The sequence below is a fragment of the Gopherus evgoodei genome, chromosome 4 (assembly GCF_007399415.2).
Source record: "Gopherus evgoodei ecotype Sinaloan lineage chromosome 4, rGopEvg1_v1.p, whole genome shotgun sequence".
Taxonomy (NCBI): Eukaryota; Metazoa; Chordata; order Testudines; family Testudinidae; genus Gopherus; species Gopherus evgoodei.
This window is the reverse complement of record NC_044325.1, coordinates 118,234,300-118,259,915: the sequence shown is the minus strand read 5'-3', so window position 1 is coordinate 118,259,915 and position 25,616 is coordinate 118,234,300. Positions and strand designations below refer to the sequence as shown.

The window sequence follows — 25,616 nt, the reverse complement described above, 5'->3', positions numbered from 1 at the left end:
CCCAAGCAGCTCTATATACTCTTGGTGTTCAGCACAAGGTTTTATAGAGCACACCGCAGGCTGAACAGAGGCTGCTAATGGAAAATCTCCAATCAGGAGCTTGAGAGACGTAAAGGAACCTGAAGTGGAGAAGGATGGACTGGAAACCACACAACTGAGAAGTCTGGAGCTGCTTCCAAACTTGGCGTTTCAGGCCAGCTCTAACTTATAAAAACTTAAGTTCCGATCCTGTAACACATGCTCCGCAGGGAAACCCCCTGCTCGTGTGTGGAGTCCCATTCATTTTCACAGGGCTGTTGCTCTGAGTCAAGGAATCAACTGCATGTAGTTCATTGCAGAATCTGAGCCCTATTCATCATTCTGCAGTGTTTTCCCTCATGTTACATGTCTCTTGTTGGATTGATCTCACATTCCCTCCAGTTTTCCTTACTCTCTGGATAAATATTATAGCCGCAATCATCACAACAGATGAATCCTATTTTAATTAAACTTTTTTTTTGGGGGGGGGGGAGGGAGAGGCATGCCTGATTTGGGAAGAGCAGAACTGCAAACCACAAAATGTAATTTTACAACACATCTTTTGTATTCAAGAGATCCCAAAGTTTATGCACACAGTAACAATCTGGTGCAATTCACAGCTCAGCAGTTTTTGGTTGAGGGACATTTTTATAGTAAATGGAAAGCAAGCATGACAAATTTCCAGCTTGTTAAAAAAAACACAAGTCTTAATTGCTTGCTTCTAGTGTTGTGAAAAAGATCACTCTATTTAAACTGCAAAAACATTCCAGATCAAAGTAACATTGGCTAATATATACATTCAGAATCTTCAAGATAGTACTTTGAAAGTTCACAGAAGTGAGACATTCCCCAAAGAAAGGAAAAATAGAAGAAAACATTTCTTGTAATGAATGGCTTGTCTACACTTACAGCACTGCAGCTGCTCTGCTGTAGTGTTTAGTGAAGACACTACCCATTCCAACAGGAGAGCTTCTCCCGTGGATGTAGGCACTCCACCCCCCTGAGCAGCCATAGCTATGTCAATGGGAGAAGCCCTCCCGTTGACCTAGCGCTGTCTACAACAGGGTTAGGGCGGTATAACTACATTGCTCAGAGGTGTGGATTTTCCACACCCCTGAGTGACACAGTTATACCGATATAAGTTTGTGATGTAGATGACCGTTAATAGTCAGACCTTAATCTGTATCATTTGTGTGCAGGAAGTAGGGGAGAGAAGAGAGGTTAACACTGATGGAAGACAATCCTGTTTTCGTTTCTTATGAAAAATTACATACATGTTTTTACACACACCTATTTGTATATGCAAAGCTCATTTCACACACATACTTTAGGTAAGTATTTACCCATATATATGCAATGGTCTTTGTATACAAAACTTTTATGCGCAGTTTTGGAGGTAGAGTTAAGCCTGCTTTGAAAATCTGACTCTGTAAACAATCAACAAGTGATTTTTCATAGTAATAAATCACTAGAGGAATAAAGAAAAATCTAACCTTTGGTATTCTTTAGTATTCTTACCTTCAGTTTCCACCCTTTGCTGTAATGCCTTTTCTAACAAGGATGATGTCTGAACTTGTGTAACTTTCTAGTTCTGGAGGATTTGTATCTAACTATGCACTGTCTTTACTTTTTATTATTTCCATCCACAAGAGGATCTCCTCCCCCCTGGATTATATGCCTTGAACAACTGTGAGTTCCATATGACTTACTTTCAAACTGAAGCCTGCTAACATGCAGACAGATCACTCCAGTAATTTTAAATCCACTACACAGAATGCAAATATTGGTTTATTTGAATTTTGAAGTGATAGGGCCTTGGGGGGAGGGAAGGGATTTGAAGGACTGAAGGATTTATTTCTTGACAAATTTCAGGTGAAATTTATTTTGTTTTGTTAAAAATAAAGAATATTCAGGAATGAAGCAGCCCAATGGAACATAAATCTCACGAAGATGCACTATAAAGATCAACACTCACCTTTTTTGATAAAAAAAAAAAAACCACCACAGGCCTAACATTCTAGGAAGGGTAACTTCTCATACAAATGGCAGTAATAAAAATTATTTATAGCAGACTGAAATTCTGACACTAGCTTTACTATACAGTGGACTAGTGCCTTTATTCAGCTGCATGGACTCAAGGATTTTCAAGCAACGTGTGCTACATTGGGCTATCCTGACACCTGGTGCATATTCATGCTCTCCAAGACCAGCTACTGAAGTGTGCAATACAAGTGTATTGCTGAGCTACACTGATTTCACATCCGGAGCGGGACACACATTAATTCAATATCTGTATTAAAATGCAATCTAATTTATCATACAATGTAACTGGAAAAAGAAACCATGTGCTAAGCTGTCACAAGACAATTTGGACAGATTTCCTTTGAAATGGAAGACCCTGCTTGGATTTGAGTATTCAGGAAACTCACTGCCTTTCTCCTCCATAATATAAGCGAATTAAACACTACTTACTAACTATTGTCTGAACATCCTTACACATGAATAATTTTGAGTGAAGTCAATGGGAGTTGTGTGCACAAAGGAACCACAGATAAAAAACTAAAAAAAAAAAGACATTAATTTGTGTAAAACTTTCAGTTCATAGTGAGATGGCACAGGCCCCCAAAACTATGAATCAGCTACAAGTCTTTGAGCTATTATCCCACATCTGAAAGTTTCCCTCCCTTGTCACTACCTCTGTGGCTTCCTCTGTGTTACTAACTTTGTGAATATTATTATTATTAATAATATCTCACAGCTCTTTTAAAGCCCTTTGCATCAGTAAATCTCCAAGCGTTTTAACAAAGAATGTCAGTATCACTATCCCTATTTCACAGATGGGAAAACTGAGACACAGTATACCTTTCTCTAGGAATATACTTCACACGAAAGATGTACTACATTTTATTTTATATTATACTGGTATAAAAAGAGGTGCATAATACAAAATCCATCTGAATTTTTAACAACTTGGATAATTGGCTTCGTAACAGGCAATTTTTGGTTATCTGAAACACATGAATCATGTATATTATACATATGTACCTATAATTTCTATTTTGCTCTCATGCTTTTTCTCCCACTGGGACAGGAGTTGTTACCAACTTGACACTCTTTTCCACTATGTTTTAACATTAGACCTGTAGTTCTTAATCCGTGGCCCAATCAACACACAGCTGTGGCCCATTTGACATCCTTAGGGTCATACAAGTAGTGTGTGTGTACATATACATGTATATTGTGTGGATGTGGCCCCCATAACACAGAGAGCTGCATATGCGGCCCACAATGGAAAATCGGTTGAGAACCACTTCATTAGACCGTTTACATCTCCAGGATACTTTCCTTTAGAGTGATGGCCACAATCTCAGCATCGCAAGTGGGGTTTCAGGACAGAGAGGAAATTTAAGCCGGACAATGGAATTCTGAATGCTTATGGTCCTTCATTTTAAACAGAAGCTGTGCACGTGTTTAAGATTCAGTATGAGGTGCGCACACATAGCTTTGTATATAGGCAGACAGTGCATTATGTGGTGTTAGCATTTAGGATCTGTGGGAAAGATTTTCTAAGGTACAAAGGGGAATTGGGTGCCGTACTGCTCTTTTTGCCTTTAAAAATAAATCTTCCTCTATTGTAGTAATATTAAAAAATTTAAAAATTAAAAAGGCCAAATAAATTAAGTTCACAGGAAGGTTTACTTCTGTCATGCTCTGCTCACCAGACGGATATCTGACTGCTTAATAAAGCACTTCTTGGATACCAAAATTTGAGGCCTAAATAACTGGATACGGTACTTTAAAATTAAGGTGGTGTGTTTCGCGTTCTCTCAATCACACCAGATAGCTTTTTTTTTAATCTGGCATATGTACATGTGGCTATACCTTAAAGCCACTGGGAGACTGAAACTGGTGCAGAATGCAGTGAGTTGCTTACTGAGTGGGGCAGCTTGCCGGAAGCCTATGACACAAGTGGACCAGGATCGCTTTTGGTCTCTGGATGGATTTTAAGGTATTGGTTATAACTTACAAAGCCCTAACGAGCCCGGGACCAGCCTTCCTGAGGGATTACCTCACTCCCCATTGCAGACAGCAGGGCTGTGATGAGCAGGGATGCTCTCATCTGATCCCCTTTTTAATAAAACAGATGAGGTGACTGGCAGGGCATTCTTTACGAGGGCTCAGAGATTCTGGAACCTGCTCCCAACACTTGGTCCAAAACAGCACAAACTTGATGACTGGGCACGCTGCAAAAGACACTTGTTCAACAGGGTGTTTGGAGAAGGCTGAGGGATGCTCCCAATAATGCTGAAGGGGTGGGAAGGATTTCTGTAGGTGGCTAGCTGGCTGAGTTCCTGTTAAAATAATTACTTTAATGCTGCTGGAACTTTACTATATCATTAATGATGTGGTAGGGCACCTAGAGTCTTGGATAGGCATCTTTAATCATTTTAAAATCTATAAATGTGCCTAGAGCAGAAAAATTATACTATGAGGGAAGACTGTAACTGGCCTACTGTAGAATGCTGATGTAAATATTCTAATTATTCTTTAACAAAAATAGAACCACTCTCATGAATTCCAGGAATCCATACATGTTCATAGGCATGCTAATGATGAGGTTAGCAAGATTGATAGGGTAGATACACATAATTATAAATGACTACTGAAAAAAGCACTAGCATAAAATCAATGCTAGTTTTGAAAAAGCAAACGTGCATGCACACACGCAAATGCACACACCCTTCTCTCACACTGATACAGACCAATGGGAAACATACCTAAAGGAACCATCCAGATTTGCTCTATGAATGAAACTCAGCTTTGCATCAGCCCAGTACAGCTTCTGCTCATCAAGATCTATCGTGAGTCCATTAGGCCAATATATGTCTGAATTAACAATTATTTTTCGAGTGCTGCTATCCATTCCTGCTCGTTCTATTCTGGGTGTTTCTCCCCAGTCCGTCCAATACATGTACCTAAAAAACAACAACAACAACAACAAAAATGTGTGTGTTAAGAAGTTAAAATGCTCATTCATTGAAAGTATCAATCGCATCTTTTTCTGAAGTTTGAAGTATTATTTTTATTTATATTACTGTACAGTGGCATAATTACACAAATACCCCAAAACTTTTATTAAACACACACACATACAAACTTAAACCGAAATTCCAGTGGTTCCAACAAGTTTCTGCAATATGACAATGTATTTCATAAACTTACCACATTGTATGAGAGCCTACCATTCATCTCTCAATCTTAGAGTAGAGCCGGAACGTCAAAAGCATGTACAACTGTGTGCCTCACTTGCAGGCTCAACTACTACAACTGCATGTACTAATGACATTGACACATGCAAGCGCTCAATTGCGCATCCAATTGGCAAATTAGCTCATATAATCACAGTAATTGCGCTCAAATTTTTGTGAGTCTGTAGACCACAAGGAAAGCATGAAGGTAAATGACAGTGGTCCTTTAAAGAAATAAAAAACTAAATGTTTCTGTATACTAGCAGCATCTCATTTTAAAATTTCGGTTTACAACAGTCATGGGTTGTTGGTTTGTTTATTTGTTTTTTTCATACCCAGGCTTGAGTTCAGGATTCTGGTTTTCCTCAGTTAGTAGCTGATGATTTTGCTATCACCTAAAGCAGTATTAAAGAAAGCAAACCCTTGTTCTGTGTTATCAGCATCAGCAAGGTCATCCCAACAGCACAGAATCTGGAATACAGACATCATCAGGTGAAAGCCCTCTTATTCCATCTTGTATTTATAACTAACTTTTAATTCTATGCGCATAACTCTGAAAGAATAAATGAGATGCAAGAAACATTTCCCATCTCTCAGTTCAAGTGGAGAGTGAGATTGAGGGGCAAGTGAGAGAAGAATGGGTTAAACTGAAAAATGGGAAGAACCATCTAAGGATAATGGCTACTGTTATATAATATACCACTTTATGTTGTCTCAGTCCTCATATAGCAGGTCAACTCTGCCCTATACTGAGTGGAATCCCAACTCTGTTCAGTTGCGTGTGATCATGTCAACCTTCAGTGGATGATTCCCGCGGAGGTTGTAATTCTTTACACCACTATTATAAAACCTTTATAAAGCCATTTGCAAACAGGGAACACAAATTGCATCCCCTTGAAGAACTTACAACACAAATAACAGAAACCACAGGAAAACAGTGTATATGACCACAAGAAAGGTGGAGAGCTATAAAGAGAGAATGTGTGCACAGAGTGGATGAATATAGGCAAAGTATTCCAGGCATAAGGAACTGCTTGACAGAAGATACGAAGCTGAGACTGGGAAGAGGAGGCCAAGCACATAGTCCCAAAGATAGAATTGGACTGGGACTCATGATATACAAATTTGATTCCTGAGTCAGCCACACTTCCACCATGACCACACACAAATCACTAGGGCCCTGTCCACACAGGAAAATTCTTTCTGTACCTGCTAAGAGGTGACTTTAAATCATCAGAGTTATACTCAAAAACAATGAGGAGTCTGGTGGCCCCTTAAAAACTAACAGATTTATTTGAGCATAATCTTTCAGATGCATGGAAAAGTGGGGTTTTTACCCACGAAAGCATATGCCCAAATAAATCTGTTAGTCTTTAAGGTGCCACCAGACTCCTCGTTGTTTTTGTGGATACAAACTAACACGGCTACCACTCTGATACAGAATTATACTGGTAGTACCAGCCACGCCTTCCTTCACCCGCAGGTGTGGTCACACTCATTCTGGTGTAAGAGAGCTTTTTTTTAAAAAAAAAAATCTTGTATCACTTCAGGAAGGGATTCAAGCTAACCCAAAAATGCCATTCTATAGACTGGAATAAAGGTGTCCGCAATAGGGAAAAGGGGGTTATACCAGTATAACTGGTAGAACTCTCATGTAGACAAGGCCTTAATCTCAGTTCACCATCTGCAAAATGGGACTAATCATATTCCCTTCTCTCCTACCCCTTGTCTTTCTTGTTTATTCAGACTGTGAGCTCCTCAGGGGAAGGACTGTCTCACAGTAGGTGTATTTAAAACACCTAGCATAACTGGCCCCTATATTTTGGGTATGGCCTCTAAATACTGAACAACAGTTTACAACTAGTTAAATAAACATCTAATCTAATGCAGTATCCAGGGAGTTGAACTGTTTTCCAACTAAAGGTATAGAAAATAACAATGTTTGATAATATATATATATAAAATCAAACATTGTTATTATATATATATATAATTCAGTGTAATAAAACAAACAAAAAACCATTGAAGCTGGCTGCTTGTATCATGGGGGACACAACAAACCACTGGAGAAAAAAGATATGGGGTATAAATTTGATTTATAAACTACCTTTGGTGAAATGTCCCCAAGGCATTTAAATAGCAATCATAAAGTGTGCCAAATTGGAAATAATTTCAAGCATGAACTTAATATGCTGGGTATAATATGAAGTTACAACATGATAGATATACTTCAAAACACAATGTTGGTTTCAAAAGCAGCACAGTCATTGGAGCAACAATCTATTTATGATTTGTAGCAAATGCCATCTGTTCAAATAAGTAATAAAAATTGTCTATAAAGTGTCACACTTTCAAAGATTCAAGATAATAAAGTGAAGCCACAGAAACCTATGTCCTAGGAGGAAACACAGAAAACCACGTTTTCAAGCAGGTCCCATTTTCTTACCATTTCATTGACATTCAAACAAGTTTACTATTCACAATCCTGTCCAGAGGACTTAAAAGTAATTCAATAACTGTTGAGCAGCATTTATCTTAGAACAAAGAGAAAAAATCACCGGGAGGGGTGGGGGATGGAGACTGGCCTTTGCTTGGTTTTGTTCTCCCAGGTGCACACATTCAGACAACTCATGTCTTTCTGTGTTAGTCTCTTGGTCAGAAATAATCAATTATATTTGCAGCTGAAATATGTCATGAAGAAAGGCTCGAATGCAGCGGGGAAAATAGGAAGTTTCAAAATTCCCAAAATACAAAGAGTAAAAATTAGGGCTGTTAATTAATCGTAGTTAACTCAGGTGATTAACTCATAAAAATTAATCATTAATCACAATTTTAATTGCACTGTTAAACAAGAGAATACCAATTGAAATTTATTAAATATTTTGGATGTTTTTCTACATTTTCAAATATATTGATTTCTATTACAGTACAAAAACACATGTACACTGCTCACTGTATATTATTTTTTTATTACAAATATTTTCACTAGAAAAATTATTAACAAAAGAAATAGTGTTTTTTCAGTTCACCTCATACAAGTACTGTAGTGCACTCTCTTTATCATGAAAATGCAATTTACAAAATGTAGATTATTTTGTTACATAGCTGCACTCAAAAACAAAACAATGTAAAATTTTACAGCCTACTAAGTCCATTCAGTCCTACTTCTTGTTCAGCCAATCGCTAAGACAAACAAATTTGCTTACATTTATGGGAGATAATGCTGCCCTCTTCTTATTTACCTCACCAGAAAATGAGAACAGGGGCTTGCATGGTACTTTTGTAGCCAGCATTGCAAGGTATTTACATGTCAGATATGCTAAACATTTGTAGGCCCCTTCATGCTTCAGCCGCCATTCCAGAGGACATGCTTCCATGCTGATGACACTAATTGAAAAAATAATGCGTTAATTAAATTTGTGACTGAACTCCTTGGGGCAGAAATGTACGTCTCCTGCTTTGTTTTACTCACATTCTGCTATATATTTCATGTTATAGCAGCCTCAGATAATGACTCAGCACATTGTTCCTTTTAAGAACACTTTCGCTGAAGATTTGACAAGATGCAAAGAAGGTACCAATGTGAGATTTCTAAAGATAGCTACACCACTCAAGCTAAGCTTTAAGAATCTGAAGTGCTGTTCAAAATCTGAGAGGGAGGCGGTGCGGACCATAGATTCATAGACTCTAGGACTGGAAGGGACCTTGAGAGGTCATCGAGTCCAGTCCCCTGCCCTCATGGCAGGACCAAATATTGTCTAGACCATCCCTGACAGACATTTATCTAATGCTTTCAGAAGTCTTAAAAAAAGCAACATTCCGATGCAGAAGTTACAGAACCCGAACCACCAAAAAAGAAAATCAACCTTCTGCTGGTGGCCTCTGACTCAGATGATGAAAATGAACATGCGTTGGTCCACACTGCTTTGGACTGTTATCAAGCAGAACCTGTCATCAGCGTGGACGCATGTCCTCTGGAATGGTGGATGAAGCATGAAGAGACATGAATTCTTAGTGCATCTGGCATGTAAGTATCTTGCAATGCCAACTGCAACAGTACCATGTGAATGCCTGCTCTCACTTTCAGGTGACATTGTGAACAAGAAGCAGGCAGCATTATCTCCTTCAAATATAAACAAACTTGTTTGTCTGAGTGATTGGTTGAACAAGAAATAGGACTGAGTGGACTTGTAGGCTCTAAAGGTTTACATTGTTTTGTTTTTGAATGCAGTTATTTTTTGTACATAATTCTACATTTGTAAGTTCAACTGCACTACAGTACTTGTATTAGGTGAATTGAAAAATACTATTTCTTTTGTTTTTGACAGTGCAAATATCTGTAATAAAAAATAAAGAAAGTGAGCACTGTGCACTTTGTATTCTGCACAGTAACTGAAATCAAGATATTTGAAGATGTAGAAAACATCCAAAAATATTTAAATAAACGGTATTCTATTATTGTTTAACAGTGCAATTAATCATGATTAATTTTTTTAATTGTTTGATCACCCTAGTAAAAAATATTTCTTCTACAGCACAGACTTGGTGTTTTCTTGGAGAGTTCTCTCTGCAAAACCTGAGTGAATTTTACATTACTTTAAATCCCAGAGGAAACAAATCCTTTAGTTTCTTCAGCAGCATAGGAAATTATCAAGAAAACACAATAGAAAAATAAGAATTTGCCACACCAGATTGGACCAATCATCCATCCAGTCCAGTATCTTGTCACCAGCAATGGTCCTTACCAGATGCTTCAGAAGAAGGTGCAAGAAATCCTATGCTTGCAATCATGGAATAACGCGGGTGTATAGGGACATTTTCTTTCTAACAAAGGTCAGTTAGTGGTTGGCTTATGCCATAAAACATGTAAGTTTATATCCCTAACATTTTTACCTAACATAACCTGTGGAAACTATTATTCCCTTGTTCAAAAAAGGTTCATTTGTTTCCTCTGGCCTTGAAGAGAGATACGGGGATTGAGGCAGAAGCCAATGTATTGGAGTGTTCGTATTAGATTACATTACTTGATAGGAGTGAGCAGACTGCATTGCATTGTTGTATGTATCAGTTTAAACAATTCTAGGTTGTTGTGCTGTAACTGTATTGGTCCCAGGAGATTAGAGAGATCAAGGGGATGAGATAATATCTTTTACTGGACCAACTATCAATGTCAAACCCTTTTCTGAATCCCACTAGGCCACTGGCCTCAAAACTTTTGACAGTGAGTTCCACAAGTTAATTATGTGGAGGTGTGGGGGGTGAGAGAGACAGTTTTTTCTTGGATTGGTTTTAATTTGATTCCTTTTAATTTCATTGGATGCATCTGCGGTCTAGAATTTTGAGTAAGGAAAACTCCGAAGTTCCATAAAGTACTTCCCAAATACACCTCCTATTGTGTCCCTTATTATGTGTTATCTCTGAATTACATAGTCTTAATCTTTCCCTCTCTCCTCATATGAAATTTTTTCCCTTGCTCGTAATTTAAGTTCATACAAAATATGTAAACAGAGAGAATATGTCTGAAGCTTAGAAAATGCTTTTGGATCCTCAGAAGAAGACATTGAAGTGCAAAGTATTCTTTATACGGCCTGATTCAAACTCCACTGAAATCAATGATAAACTTTACATGACATTTTTTTTACACCCCTGAGCAACACTGCTAGGTCAACCTAAGATTTATGTGTAGACCAGGCTTACATTAAGCCTAAATATGTCAGCTAACATCTTCCAAACCCTAGCCTAGACAAGGCAACTGTGACTAGGCACTGCTGCTCTGAACTCACATATTATGGGCAAGGCAATAGCCTTGATGCCAAAATGCCCTGGCTTATGTGGATTTATACTAGTTTAATTGTATGGTAATTCTTTTCCAAAAGAACCACCAATCCAGTGACAACTGTTACAGAAGAGTCAAGAATGTCTTACTGTGCCCAGCTGGAAACCTGCAAATTAAACATGACTTTGCACTATATTAAATAGTTATAGCAGCCCCTCATTCATCATTAATATATTTATATTTATAAACACAAACCAAAAAGGAGCTCTAAGTGTCCATAACAATTATTTAAAAGTAAACCCAGATATAAAACCAGCAGCAACCTCCTGCATGTACAGCAGGAACTAATGAAACCTTGCAGCAGAAGGAAACAAAGAAGGAAAAAATATGCCACCTTCCCTAAAAATATCCCTTGAGCAACATCTTCAGATGAAGCTGGGAAACAAGTTCCAAAGGCCAGGGGGCCCTGAAGAAGCACATCATGCCAGCAGCTGCCTTCTTTTCTATCAAAAGGGTTCCAGCTTGGGAGACTCTGATAACCCCAGCTGTAGCTATATTGCATGAGCTGATGCACGGTTCCACAAGAGGACAAGTCTCAGGCCATGTAGAGCTCTACAGGACTAAACCAGTAAGTTACACAATACAACTGGAAACCCACACACTGCATGAAGTTTGCTTGATTTGCCTGCACACTAACTATGCTCCCAATATTTAGCAGATTACCAGGCACCATATTCATCCTCAGCCACGTGCGCCTGACTCCTGTAGAATTCAAGAGGAGCTGCACACACGCAGAGTTCAATGGGAGCTACACACAGACATACCCAACAATACAATATAGTCCACAGGTAATAGAAACCTGCAAGGAATGTCTAGCAATTCCCAGGGGCATTTATCAAAACAAATATCACTAGATCAACAGGCAGTGAAATAGTAACGTTATCAGCATTTCTGCAATGGGTTATTTTTCTCCTATACTTGATCCCTTGTTTTTTAACCTGGCGTACAAAAGGTGCCATGTAATAACTTCCATTTTACAATCCAGTTACTATTATTCTGCATATCTGCATTAGGCATGAGTATTATCATTTTAAGGAGTATGTTGACTGGAAAGACACAGTAGTTGTTTTTAAAAATGTGTCCTATTTTATATATAATTATACATCTCTATTGCTACAGTATCTGTGACCACCTGGGCATTTGATGCATTTATTCCCATCACCCCTGTCAGGTAGGGAAGTGCCATTATTCCTGTTTTACAGATGAGGAACTGAAGCACAATCAGGCTAAGTAACTGCCAAGATCACATATGAAGTCTGTGTGGAGCTGGGAACAGAACCTATGTCTCCTTAGTCCCAGTTACTGATCATTGGATCATCTTTCCTCCCAGCATAACATCTTGGCTGTTCTGATTCTGTACTGGTCAAATAACCACAAGTACTACACAGAGATCTATATCACGCACTAACTAATAAAACGTCACACTTAAAATCTTTGTCTGTGTGAGAATACTAAGATCACAAAGTATGGACTTTTTTACTCTCCTTCTGTCTTACAAAAAGTAGCAAAATCAATTCAAATCAAATTAAGTACAAATCTGATTCTGGCTGAGATATTGTCTGCCAATGTGCAACCCAAAACAGAAATTATCTGGGAGAGTTATAAATCCTAGGGAAAAAAAGTTTATTATGGAAACACAGACATAAACTTAGTTAAAGCAGCACTAGCAAACTCTGCTGGAACAATACCATTAAAACAAGAGTTTACCACAGGAGTCTGGACATTAAAATAGGTCAGTGTAGATCTGTGAAACAAGCTCAGAAATCCTCAGGCATTCTAGGAGACTGACATGCTCACAAATCTAGTTAAGCGGTGTGGAAAAGAACCCAGCTGAGAGGGTCTTTGACTACTATTACCATAACTAACCAAAGAACCGTGCCAAGGAAAGGGAGAGGGGGAAAGGCAAGGAGTGGGAAGCTCACCTAGAAGCCTGAAATTCACAAGCAGGAGAATGGAAGAAAAAACGTTAAGCAACAGGGCTTCTGACAGCAGCATGGATGCCTTGTAATTAACAAATCAGCATAGTCACAGAGCACACCTTCTTAGCGTGAGGAGATGTGAATGTGTTACTGGAACACAAACACGTTGCATGTAATGGAAGTATTAAAAAAACTTCTCCTGATGTGATCACAGTTGGCAAGATTGAGGCTTCAGGCCCACCCTCAAACTAACCCATGCATCTGCTAAATAAAAGAACATTGGAGGCTTCTATTGAACCTATCTTGTGCCAGTGAGACAGCTGTGGCACAGTACCTGAGAAATCTCAAGAGCAGAATTCAGTAAAGAAAAATCCACATGGCTAAAGCAATACATAAACTAAGAAAATTTAGTAATGTTCAAATACAGCTTTTCAAAGCACTGTATGCAACATTTACTAATCCTTATAGGAACAGAAGTAAACAATACCTTCATTTTTAGGGATGGGTAAACTGAGACAGAAAGCAGCAGTGAGGTGCCTAATATGACAGCAGTGTTGCCTAGTGGATCAGGCACTGACTGACCTCAGTCCTATCCACAGCTCTGCTCCTGGTCTGTGGGGTGAACTTGGCTGAGCCACTTTGACCCTATATGCCTTGGTTTCCCCATCTGTTAAATGGGGATAGTGATACCTCTGAAAAGCACTTTGAAGTCTACAGATGAAGAGAGGCACGTATCATCATCATCATCATCATCAGAAATTGGCAGAGCTAGGATTAGAACTCAGCTGTTTGACTCTCATTCTCCCTCATAGGTATAAATCTTATAAGTGTTTGGCCAACATCCTTTCTAACTATTAGCCATTAAAATAATCACAACAGGGTGTGCAACTGCTCAGTAAATAATCAACTTAAACTCACCTGATAACAGGTATTTAAACCAAAAGAAGGCTGCAATGATGTGTACAAAAGGCCCAAGGCACCTAAATGAAGTAGCCAGATTTTTTCAACTGCTCAGCACCCAGCATCTCCCACTACTCACAATGGAAGCTCAGCACTTGAGAAAATCTGGTCATTTTATTTAGGTGCTTATATGGGGACTGTGTTCTTTTGAAAATGTGGCCCTACTTGTGGGTGCTGAGCACTTAAGATCTGAACCAAAGTGTCATTTACCATATTTTACAAAAAAAATCACTGGATATAATAGGCTTCCAGGAACATTATTCGCTAGAACATATTATTGTGTTAATTTTACAGAGTAACCAACCCTAAAGGATATAAACAACCTGCGTGACTTTATTTAAACTAAAAAAGCACCAGAGCGCTTTCATAAAAGTTACAAGTTAAATCCATGGGTAAAGATGCTTCAGACAATCATCCAAAGCTGACAATGTTTTAAAACAAACAGTTGCATAATTGTGCCTTAACAAACCATAGTGACACATTTGATTTTAGGCACTCAGCTCTGCTTCCATGTGGATAGCAGCTGGAAGATAAGAGCATGGTAACATTTGCCAGGTTCTGCAGAAATGATTACAGTTCAGGTTACAAATAACATTTATTTCTTTATGAACCATTCAGACAGTTGCAGAGGTAATAAAAATGAGGCAATTTTAGGCAGCAGCACACATTGCGATCCTTCAGCAATCAGTACTCACCATAAATGTTTCACCAAATGAGCAAGGAATAAACAAGCTAAGGTGACTGACCTTAAACTTATTTTACTTGTCCTTTAAGGATAGGAGTGCTTCTCATCACCTCCTCCTCTTTGGGGTTTGGCCCTTTAGCTTGAGGTGTTTCTTCATTATGCTTTTCAAATTACATTAAAACAAAACTAGAACTACACAGACAGCACTGACTTATGCTGGCCCTAAACGGAATCATATTTTGTTAGACTAAACGTATGCTAGGGAACAACAACAACCCACAGGAGCTTTATCAGTGAGAAAAGTTATGTCTCTTTTTGAGCGCACAAATACTTCTGAACTATCAAGTCAAACTTTTGTAACCAAAAGTTTACTAGGCTCAACAGAGCTAATGAAACCTTCCATTAGCTGGCTGGTCCAGCAGCAAATAAAGCACAATAGCACAAAATTTCATTATCAAAGCTCCTATTCAGGAGGATAATCAATCAAATGTACAGTCCCATTGAAGACAATGAGTAATTAGGCTGTGAGATGTGCTGAAGTATCATGCGGAATCAGGGCCCCAATAGAGTTTTGTGTGTCTGAAGAACGTGATTGATAGATGCCTGGAAAAATGGCCAGACTGCACTCCCAGGGCCTCTATTTTGCCTGCTTAGCTCATCTAAAAATTCCAAGTGCAGGAGCAAAACAGGATGGAAACCATACTTCCTTTAGTATAAACCTGCGGGTCAATTCTTACTTCCTGATATTTCATTCCTCCTGTCATCAGAAAGCCAGAAGAGTTGTGTCATCTCCCCAAATGAAGCACTGTGTCACTAATCTTAGGGTACGTCTTCACTACCCACCGTATCGGCGGGTAGCAATCGATTGCTCAGGGATCGATATATCGCATCTCATCTAGACGCGATATATCGATCCCCGAACGCGCTTATATCGATTCCGTAACTCCACCAACCCGAACGGAGTTGCGGAATCGAAAGGGGGAGCCGCGGACATCAATCCCACGCCGTGAGGACGGTGAGTAATTCGTTCTTAGATACTTCGACTTCAGTTACGTTATTCACATAGCTGAAGTTGCGTATCTAAGATCGATTTTCCCCCGTAATGTAGACCAGCCCTTAGAGTCGTCCACCCCCCCCCACACACACACACGGGGGCCAGACTCTCAGCTGTTGTAAATCAGCATAGCTCCATTGACTTCAATGAAGCAATTCTGATTTACACAAGCTGAGGATCTGTCCTGGGATTTTTCAGTTATGTTCCAGTGATGCTGAGTTTACTACATATTTAAAACTTCTGTTTTTTGCCCACTACCAATCCATGTGAGTAAAGAAAATCCTTAAAAAATAAACAAACCACCAACACCACAATAAGGAGAAATCTTAACATCTTGAGCACTGAATGATGCAGGGTCCTGCATAAAAAATAGGATATGATCATTTAGTAAAACTTTTTTTTTTTCTTTTGAGGGGGGGGGACCCAGTTGAAGAAAATTGTTGATGCCTGAGATGCAACGGAGCTGGAGATGAAGGGTTCTGGGTGTGGAAGGGGGCTCTGGGCTGGGGCAGAGGGTGCAGGCTCTGGGATGGGCCAAGGATGAGGGGTTTGGGGTGAAGGAGGGGGCTCAGGGCTAGGGTAGGGGTGTGGGAAGGGGTCAGGGCTCTCAGCTAGGGGTGCAGGCTCTGGGGTAGGGCCGGGGTTTGGGGTGCAGGAAGGGCTCTGGGTTTGGGTGGGGGCTCAAGGCTGGGGGCTAGTGCTGGGGACTGGGGTATGGACTTACCTCCAGCGGCTCCCGATCAGCAGCACAGCCAGGGTGCAGAGGCAGGCCTGTCCTGGCACCGCGGACCATGCTGTACCCCAGAAGCAGCCAGCAGCAGGTTCGGCTCCTAGGTGGAGGCGTGCAAGTGGCTCCGTGCGGCTCTCACCCGCAGGTCCCACCACTCCCTCCCCCAGCGGTGCAGAGCTAGTGCTCAGGGCAGGGGCAGCACACAGAGCCCTGTGGACCCCCTGCCTAGAAGCCGGACCTGCTGCTGGCGGCTTTCGGAGCACAGCACAGTGTTGGAACAGGGAGGCACCAGCCTGCCTTAGCTGGACAGCACCGACAACGGGACTTTTAATTTCCCAATCAGCAGTGCTGACCAGAGCCGCTAGGGTCCCTGGGTGCCGAGAAAGGTGACCCAGTGCCTTACACGCCGCAACCCAGTACTGAGTCGCAACCCGAACTTTGAAAACACCGATCTAGTAGAATAGCGTGTACATGCCCCCAAGAAAGTGGAAATAAAGTCGCTCAGGCTACCTCATTTTTACCATTTCCTCACTTTCAGGCACTTCACTTTGCAATTTTGATGTTCACTTAATGCAGTACTTCTTATATGGAATTTCCTGTTCTAGACCGAGAACGTGGAGCTCTCCATCAGAAGAAATAAGAAGCATGATTAATCTTGCCACATTCATTGCCAATAGTAAAACGGACCCTATCTGTGCCCAGAATAGTACTCTCATTCTCAGGTTCACTCCTTTAAAAACACAAAAAAAAAAACAACCACACACACACACACACACACACACACACACACACACACACACACACACACACACACACACACACACACAAACTTCTAAGCTTGCTTGTTAGTGACAGAGATGGAAGAGAAAACAATGATTTATTAAATAATGAGAGGCGCACAAACACTACAGTGATAGGCATCACTATAAGTAGGGCCGTACCAACTTCACAGCTGTGAAAAACATGTAACGGACCGTGAAATATGCTCTATATCGTGAAATCTGGCTATTGTAGGGGGGTTGCAGTATTGCCACCTTTACTTCTGTGCTGTCTTCAGAGCTGGGTGGCTGGAGAGTGTAGAGTGGCAGCTGCTGGCCGGGTGCCCAGTTCTGAAGGCAGCACCACCACCAGCAGCAGCACAGAAGTGAGGGTGGCATGGTAAGGGAGAGTCACCACTTTTTGCAGGGGGCAGGGCCAACCTTACCTGCAGAGGGTGCTGTGGTCTGGTGGTGGAGTGTGGTCACAGCCAGCCCAAAGTCCCTTTAGCCCCCAGATTCTGGGCCCGGAGTCAGGGAGGTGCAGGGTTGGGAGTGCCTCGGCCAGGGGCTCCTATCTTGCACCAGGCTTCAGCTGCTAGTTCATGCTAGGCTGGGAAAGGATGGGAATTCCTCTTCCCCTGCACAGGGAGCTTCCAGGGGCCAGGTCAGACCCTCTTCCAGGAACCTCCCCTAGCTGAAGGAAGGACCATGGCTGCTATTTGGGGGTCCAGTGTTGAAGGCAGTGCTTCCGCCAGCAGCAGCTATGCAGAACTAAGGGTGACAATACCTCATTCCTCTACGGTAACCTTGCAACCACTCCGCACAATTCCCTTTTGGGTCAGGACCCCCATGGTTACAACACAGTGAAATTTCAGACTTAAAATATCTGAAACCACAAAATTTAAGATTTTTTAATCCTATGATGGTGAAATTTACCAAAATGGACCATGAATTTGGTAGTGCCCTAATTATAAAGTACCGGGATAGACAGGTCACATCCTTGCATATGCACCTTAACCTATTGCATGGATAAGGGCAGGACTCCCTATAAAATTTCCAAAGACTAAGCAGGCATGCACAAAATCAATACACTTGGACAGCCTCTTACCAAATCTCATTACAAGATATGGCGTGAAAGCAAAACTTAAAAAAAAACTTTTATGAAACTTTCAAAAATCACAATCATTTTTTAGACAGATCACAAAAAGTCACAGATGTGGCCTCTTTCTGCCAAGTTCTTGGTGTCTGCTTCAAACCTTTATGGCACTGGGAGAAATTTTCAAAATCACCTGAAGAGTTTAGGCCAGGGGTAGGCAACCTTTCAGAAGTGGTGTGCCAAATTCACTGTAATTTAAGGTTTTGCGTGCCAGTAATATATTTTAACATTTTTAGAAGGTCTCTCTCTATAAGTCTATATTATATAAATAAACTATTGTATTTAAAGTAAATGAAGTTTTTAAAATATTTAAGAAGTTTCATTTAAAATAAAATTAAAATGCAGCCCTTATCAGTTTAGTGTGATCCTTGCCCTTACTTTTCCTTGCTGAGTTTTCCAGTGTGGGCTTCAGCAGGGGGTGACTCAAGAGCGTTGGGTCGAGGCCAGGAGCAGAGCCCTGGGCTGGCTGCCAGTATCCCAGGCCGACAGTGGGCTGAGCAGGGCCTGTGGCCGGAACCCCAGACCACCAGTGGGATGAGCCACTCAGCCCACTGCTGGCTCCGTTCAGTCCAATGCTGGTCTGGGGTTCCAGCAGGGGTGAAAGTAACTTAAATTTCTTACAAGTACTGTCATATTGCAACCCCCCTCAGGGGGAAGAGCTCAGGGGCTAGGGGCTGGGAGTGGGTGGGAGCACTCAGGGCTGGGAATTGAGGTGCGGGGGGCTCAGGGCAGGGGGTGGAATGTGGATGATGCTAGAGTCAGGGCTGGGAGGATGGGGGTGTGCAGGAGTCAGGGCTGGGTGGCATGAGGGGCTCACGGCAGGGGGTTGGGGTGTGTGTGTAGGGGGGCAGTTCTGGAGGGGGAGAGGGGTTGGGGCTGGCCTGGAACAGTCCCGGTTGCAGTTGGGTGACCTGGATGGTGGATGGGTCTCTGCCCCACGCTGTTCCTGCCAAGGGAGCTATGGGCCAGCTGTGTGGGGACACTGCATCTGCAGGCAAATGGGGGGCAGCAGCAGAAGACCCCCTGGCCTGCCGCTCCATTTCCCTTCCCCCCGAGGGGCCACAACTGAGCATGCTGCAGGGACGGCACGTGCCTGTAGCGCCCTGGTATCCAGCCACAGTGGCGAGAGAGGGGCAGCAGGACAGGCTGGGATGCGGATACCTCCACCGCACCTCCCCCTTTCACTTGCCTTACTGTCTGCTGCTTAGTCCGGTGCACAGGGCCGCCAGCACCAGCCTGCTGGAGAGTTCCGGCAGCCAGCGGCACCCCAGCTGGGAGTGCACCACGTGCTGTGCCTCCGGCCTGGGGTTCCCTTCACCCAGGCCAGCAGCGGGCTGAGCAGGGCCGGCAGCTGGGAGCGGTGTGCCATTAAAAATTGGCACGTGTGCCATAGGTTGCTGACCCCTGGTTTAGGCGCACAACTCCCATTGACTTTAGCTTTTACATCCTTTTGGTTCTTTAGAAAAATCCAACCCTTACAACTGTTTATATTTAAAACAAAAAAAGGTTGCCCAGGCTGTTTATTATGGTTAAGGCTTAGATTATGTCATGGAGGTCGCAGAAGTCAAGGAATCGTGACTTCCAGCGGCCTCTGCGCTATTGGGGGCCTTGGCAGCTGACCAGCTGCTGCTGGCAGTGGGGGATGCAGCAGCAGTCAAGCCTCTGGGACTTGTGGGACCCCCGCAACTGACCAGCCACCGCCACTGGCGGCTACCCCTGAGCAGCCCAGCAGCTCCATCACCGCAACCAGCAGACCCCTCCGCAGCTCCCAGTCGGCAGCAGCAGCAGGACCCCAGAACTGCTTAGTGGCCACGGGCAGGGGTGCCCCCCCCCAGCTCAGCAGCCACCGCCGCTGGCAGGGGCACCTCCTGCAGCTGCTCAGCTGCTGCGATCAGCTGCCCCCTCCCTCCACACACACAGCTCCTAGCCACTGCCGGCAGGCAAAGGGACCCCAGAGCTGCACAGCGGCCACGGACGCCCCTCTGCAGCTCCCCAGCCTCTGCCCCTGACAGAGGCTCCCCTGCAGCTCCCCTGCTGTTGTGGGTGGGAGAGACCATCCGCAGCTCCCAGCCCCACAGGGCGTCAGGGGAACCCTTCCCAGCCATTGGGGTCCCTGCAGCTCCCAGCTGCTGCTGGAGGTGCGGGGGGGGGGGTCATCAGGTTGTTGGACCCTCCTCCCTCCCCATTTTGTCAGGGATGTTTTTAGTAGAAGTCAGGGACAGGTCACGGCTTCTGTGATTTTTTGTTTATTGCCCACAACCTGTCCATGACTTTTACTAAAAATATCCATGACAAAATCGTAGCCTTAATTATGGTAAAGTGTGACATGCACCACCCCCACCCACACACACACCCACATGCCCTTGCTCAAACTTTAACAGAAAACCAAAAATCACTCCTGGGCTAAGAAGAAATCAGCCAAAAATGTCATAAAACCAAGAAAGTTATAAATAGTTGAAAAGACTACCGAGAATGGGCTTCACAGTTTCAGTGTGCTTTAGGATTGTTCCTGTAAAATGAGCTTCACAGCCAATGCTCTGTAGAGAAGATACCATGAACAACATGCTACTGAGTATTTTCCCTTGAGATTTCTGAGATGTGATAAAAAACCATTATATTTAGAGAGCAGGTGGTTTTGTTTTTTTTTCAGTTAACCAAGTCTCACAACAACCCTGTGAGGTACAGAAATATCACTCCCATTTCATATATATGACAATCGAGGAAGAAAAGATTGAAAATGTACGTAAGGCTACACAGTGAGTCACTGTTAGAAATGGAATAATTATTCAGGAGGCTCCTGGCTCCCAGTCCAGCACTCAAGCCACTAGATCACATCCTTTTTATTTTATAAAGAGCAATAAAAAAGAATAAAGATTTAGGGGAAAAGCCATAGCTCTGGGCTGAGCAAATCATTCCAAGCAGTAGGTCTTGGATTCCACATCTACCATGAATACCATATGAGCATATGACTGAGAAAGAGCTGAACAGAACTGTTGGTATGAAATAAAATCGGATCTATTTTTTATTTCTTTTCACTCCACACATGGTATTCTTATTAAGCCACTGTCAGCATTTTCCCCCCTTGTGTACAATCTGATTTGTTTTGTTTTTTTTCATTCTTTCTAAGAAGCCTTTTGCAGAAGACAGGTATCTTGTCAGTCACTAAACAAATCAATTCTAAAAATCACAGGTTAGCATCAAGTCATTTTCTGAAGAAGGAATTCATGTACACCTTTAGAGATGAAGCACCAAAGTCCCCATACCTTCAACATGAACCCTACTGCACTGCTTTACTCATCTTAATATTGAAGACAATTTGTACTACTGAGAAGGTATGTGGATGAGATGTGTCTGCAATTTGTGGGAGTCTTCCACTTCCCTCCCATGCAATATACACACAGAGGGCACAACAACTGCTAGAGCCCTGATCCTGCAAACATTTATGCACACAATAGTGAGTGCAAAAACATTTGTGCCATGGAGACTAGGTCACTAGGAAGTAATGGAATCATAAGGAAGAAAGCGTCTCAGCAATGAACAGAAGGTCATACATTGTCTGGGCACCAGTGACAAATCCGGTAACTTCACAACATCTTTATTATTGTTTACAGTATATTATCGCCACGAGGCTCCATCAAGAGGCCCCATTGTGTTAGAGGCTTTATACACACATAACAAGAGCCACTGCTCCAAAGAGTTTACAATCTGAACAAATAAGAAAGGATGGGAAACAATATCATCATCTGCTTTCTACAGATTAGTATCTGACGCACAGAGACATTAATTGACTTGCTCAAGGTCTCACACAAAAGTTTATGGCAGAGCTGGAACCTGAACCCAGATCTCCAGAGTCCCAGTCCAGTATCATAACTGTAAGTTCACCTTTCTACTCAATCAAATACTGCATCCATCCTAGTCTTTTCCCTTAAGCAGGAGTGAGATGGAGTGTACCTGGCCCTCAATGGCCCCCTCTGGAAGGCCGGCAGTCCTACTACACCCTGCTCAGAAAGGAGCAGCTCAGGTGGGTCTTCCAGGCCTACCTAGACAGATGCTGCATAGAAGTAGCCAATCAGAGCCCAGCAGGCTCAGATTAAAAGGAGCCGCAAGGCCTGAGCAGGTCAGTTCATGTCTGGGACCAGAGGACCTAGGAGGAGGTACTGCTTGCTGGTCACAGGAGCTTGAGGGCGACCCAGAAGATAGGTTCTGGTGGCATCTGGCATTCAGTGCAGAGAAAGAGGATCTGCGAACTTCAGCCCTGAGATAAGGGGTGAAGAGAAAAGGGATACATGGGAAAAGGCCCAGGAAATACCAGAAGTGAACTGCAGGAAGCGGTACACATGGCTGCTGTTTATAGTGTCCCTGGGTTGTGATCCCGAGTAGTGGGAAAATGACCTATGCCTCAAGAAGGGGACAAGGCTCCTTTAAAAGCCCAAATGAAGGGTGGGATTTACCCGGAGACGGGGCTGAAAACCCTAGTGAGGGAAGGTAGCTTGTCAGACTTTTGCTACCCCTGAGAGGGGTTCATTTTTGACTGTGTGACTTGGCTGGAGGGCTGAGCCACTGAAGACCTGTCTGGCAGGTTGGCAACCTACAGAGGATGCCAGGAACGGTGGGGGAAAAGGACTGCAGCACCACACCCAGCCAACAGAAGGCACTTATGAGGTGAGTGTCATCTGTCACAAAGAGAAAAAACTAATCTGCAATTCAAAGTATAATTCATTTTTTGCATCATATTCATGTAAGAGACCCTACTACTGTCCTTAAATTATTTCTGCTTCAGTGCTACCTAAAACAAAAGCTTTACGGGAAGTAGTCACAAACCAGAGTTAGGCACTACTCTGCATTTTTCTAGAGGTAACAGTTCTCTTTAGCTCAACTGATCATTAATGGAACATAAAATTAAATCCATGAGGTGGCAGCACATCAAAAGACATTAATCTAAAATATGCCTTAGAGGAGTGAAATAAGGCACTAAAGTAAAGAACATTAATGTATTGTAGGAGGTGCTGAGTGGCTAAGGGCTTTTCTACAGACAGAGCAGCACCAGTTTAACTTACAGTGCAATTTTATACTGAATTAGCTACATCAGTTCAAAAGGCTGCGTGGAGACTCATTTCAGTATAAACCAGTTTTATTTCACTTTAGCTTAAATTATTAGACACAAGTTTAAGCTAAACCAAAATATAATAACTCTTCACTTAAAGTCGTCCCGGTTAAAGTTGTTTTGTTGTTACATTGCTGATCAATTACAGAACATGCTAGTTTAAAGTTGCATGATGCTCCCTTATAATGTTGTTTGGCAGCTGCCTGCTTTGTCCACTGCTTGCAGAAAGAGCAGCCCATTAGAGCTAGCTGGTTGGAGGCCGGAACCAGGGTGGACTGGCAGCCCCACCATCAGCTCCCCTAAGTTCCCTCTGTGGCAGCCACCCAGCAGGGTATCAATTGCCAGGCAGTTCAGGTGTCCCTCCCCTGACTGCCTTGTACTGCTCCTGGGAGCATCCCGCTTGCTGTACAAAGGGGGGGGCGGGGAAGGGAACAAGGGGTGCTAATGTCAGGGTGTCCCCCTCCCCTCCTGCACCTTTACCCCATTTCCACAGAGTGCGGGGGACAGGGACAACAATGGACACGACAGGGCTCAGGACCGAGGGAGCTTGCTGGCAGCAACTGCTGTCTCAACTTGCCGATCTACTCAAAAAGGCAATGTACTTAGAGTGGGGTCAGCCTACTTAAAGGGGAAATGCTTGTCACTCTCTCTCGCTCTCTCTCACACACATGCTGTGTGTGTCTCTGTCTCTCTCTCTGCCACGCTAAGAACATAAGAACGGCCATACTGGGTCAGACCAAAGGTCCATCCAGCCCAGCATCCTGTCTACCGACAGTGGCCAATAACAGGTGCCTCAGAGGGAATGAACCTAACAGGCAATGATCAAGTGATAGACTCATAGGTCAGAAGGGACCAATACGATCATTCAGTCTGACCTCCTGCACAAGGCAGGCCACAGAACCCTACCCATCCACTTTTATACAACCCCTAATCCAGGATTGAGTTATTGAAATCCTCAGAACTGGTTTGAAGACCTCAAACTGCAGAGAATCCACCAGCAAGCGACCCATGCCCCACGCTGCAGAGGAAGGCGAAAAACCTCCAGGGCCCCTGCCAATCCGCCCTGGAGGAAAATTCCTTCCCGACCCCAAATATGGCGATCAGCTAAACCCTGAGCATGTGGGCAAGACTCACCAGCCAGCACCCAAGAAGGAATTCTCTGCAGTAACTCAGTTCCCATCCCATCCAACATCTCCCCGCAGACCATTGAGCAGACTTATCTGGTGATAATCCAAGATCAATTGCCCTAATTAAACTATCCTATCATAATATCCCCTCCATATACTTATCAAGCTTAGTCTTGAAGCCAGATAAGTCTTTTGCCCCCACTACTTCCCTCGGAAGGCTGTTCCAAAACTTCACTCCCCTAATGGTTAGAACCCTTCATCTAATTTCAAGTCTAAACTTCCTAATATCCAGTTTGTACCCATTCGTCCTCGTGCCTACATTAGAACTAAACTTAAATAATTCCTCTCCCTCCCTAACGTTAACCCCCCTGATATATTTATATAGAGCAAGCATATCCCCCCGCAGCCTTCTTTTGGCCAGGCTAAACAAGCTCTGAGTCTCCTTTCATAAGGCAGGTTTTCTCTGTAAGCCATGTGAAGAACTTCCTTTTATTTGTTTTAAACCTGCTGCCAATTAATTTCATTTGGTGGCCCCTAGTTCTTATATTATGGGAACAAGTAAATAACTTTTCCTTATTCACTTTCTCTACACCACTCATGATTTTATATACCTCTATCATATCCCCTCCTTAGTCTCCTCTTTTCCAAGCTGAAAAGTCCTAGCCTGTTTAATCTCTCCTCATATGGAACCCATCTCAAACCCCTAATCATTTTAGTTGCTCTCCTCTGAACCTTTTCTAATGCCAGTATATCTTTTTTGAGATGAGGAGACCACATCTGTACACAGTATTCAAGATGTGGGCGTACCATCGATTTATATAACGACAATATTCTCTATCCCTTTTTAAATGATTCCTAACATCCCGTTTGCTTTTTTGACTGCCGCTGCACACTGCGTGGACATCTTCAGAAAAGTATCCATGATGACTCCAAGATCTCTTTCTTGATTAGTTGTAGCTAAATTAGCCCCCATCATATTGTATATATAGTTGGGGTTATTTTTTCCAACGTGCATTACTT

General features: G+C 42.6%; 1 protein-coding gene across 1 annotated transcript in view; it reads right to left on the bottom strand.

Annotated features, from left to right (window-relative positions):
* The window catches only part of LRP5 (LDL receptor related protein 5), a 255,556-nt gene that overhangs the window by 155,844 nt on the left and 74,096 nt on the right, over positions 1–25,616 (bottom strand). The window contains 1 exon segment of the mRNA XM_030562148.1: positions 4,797–4,994. Within this exon segment, the coding sequence (XP_030418008.1) occupies positions 4,797–4,994 (198 nt within the window).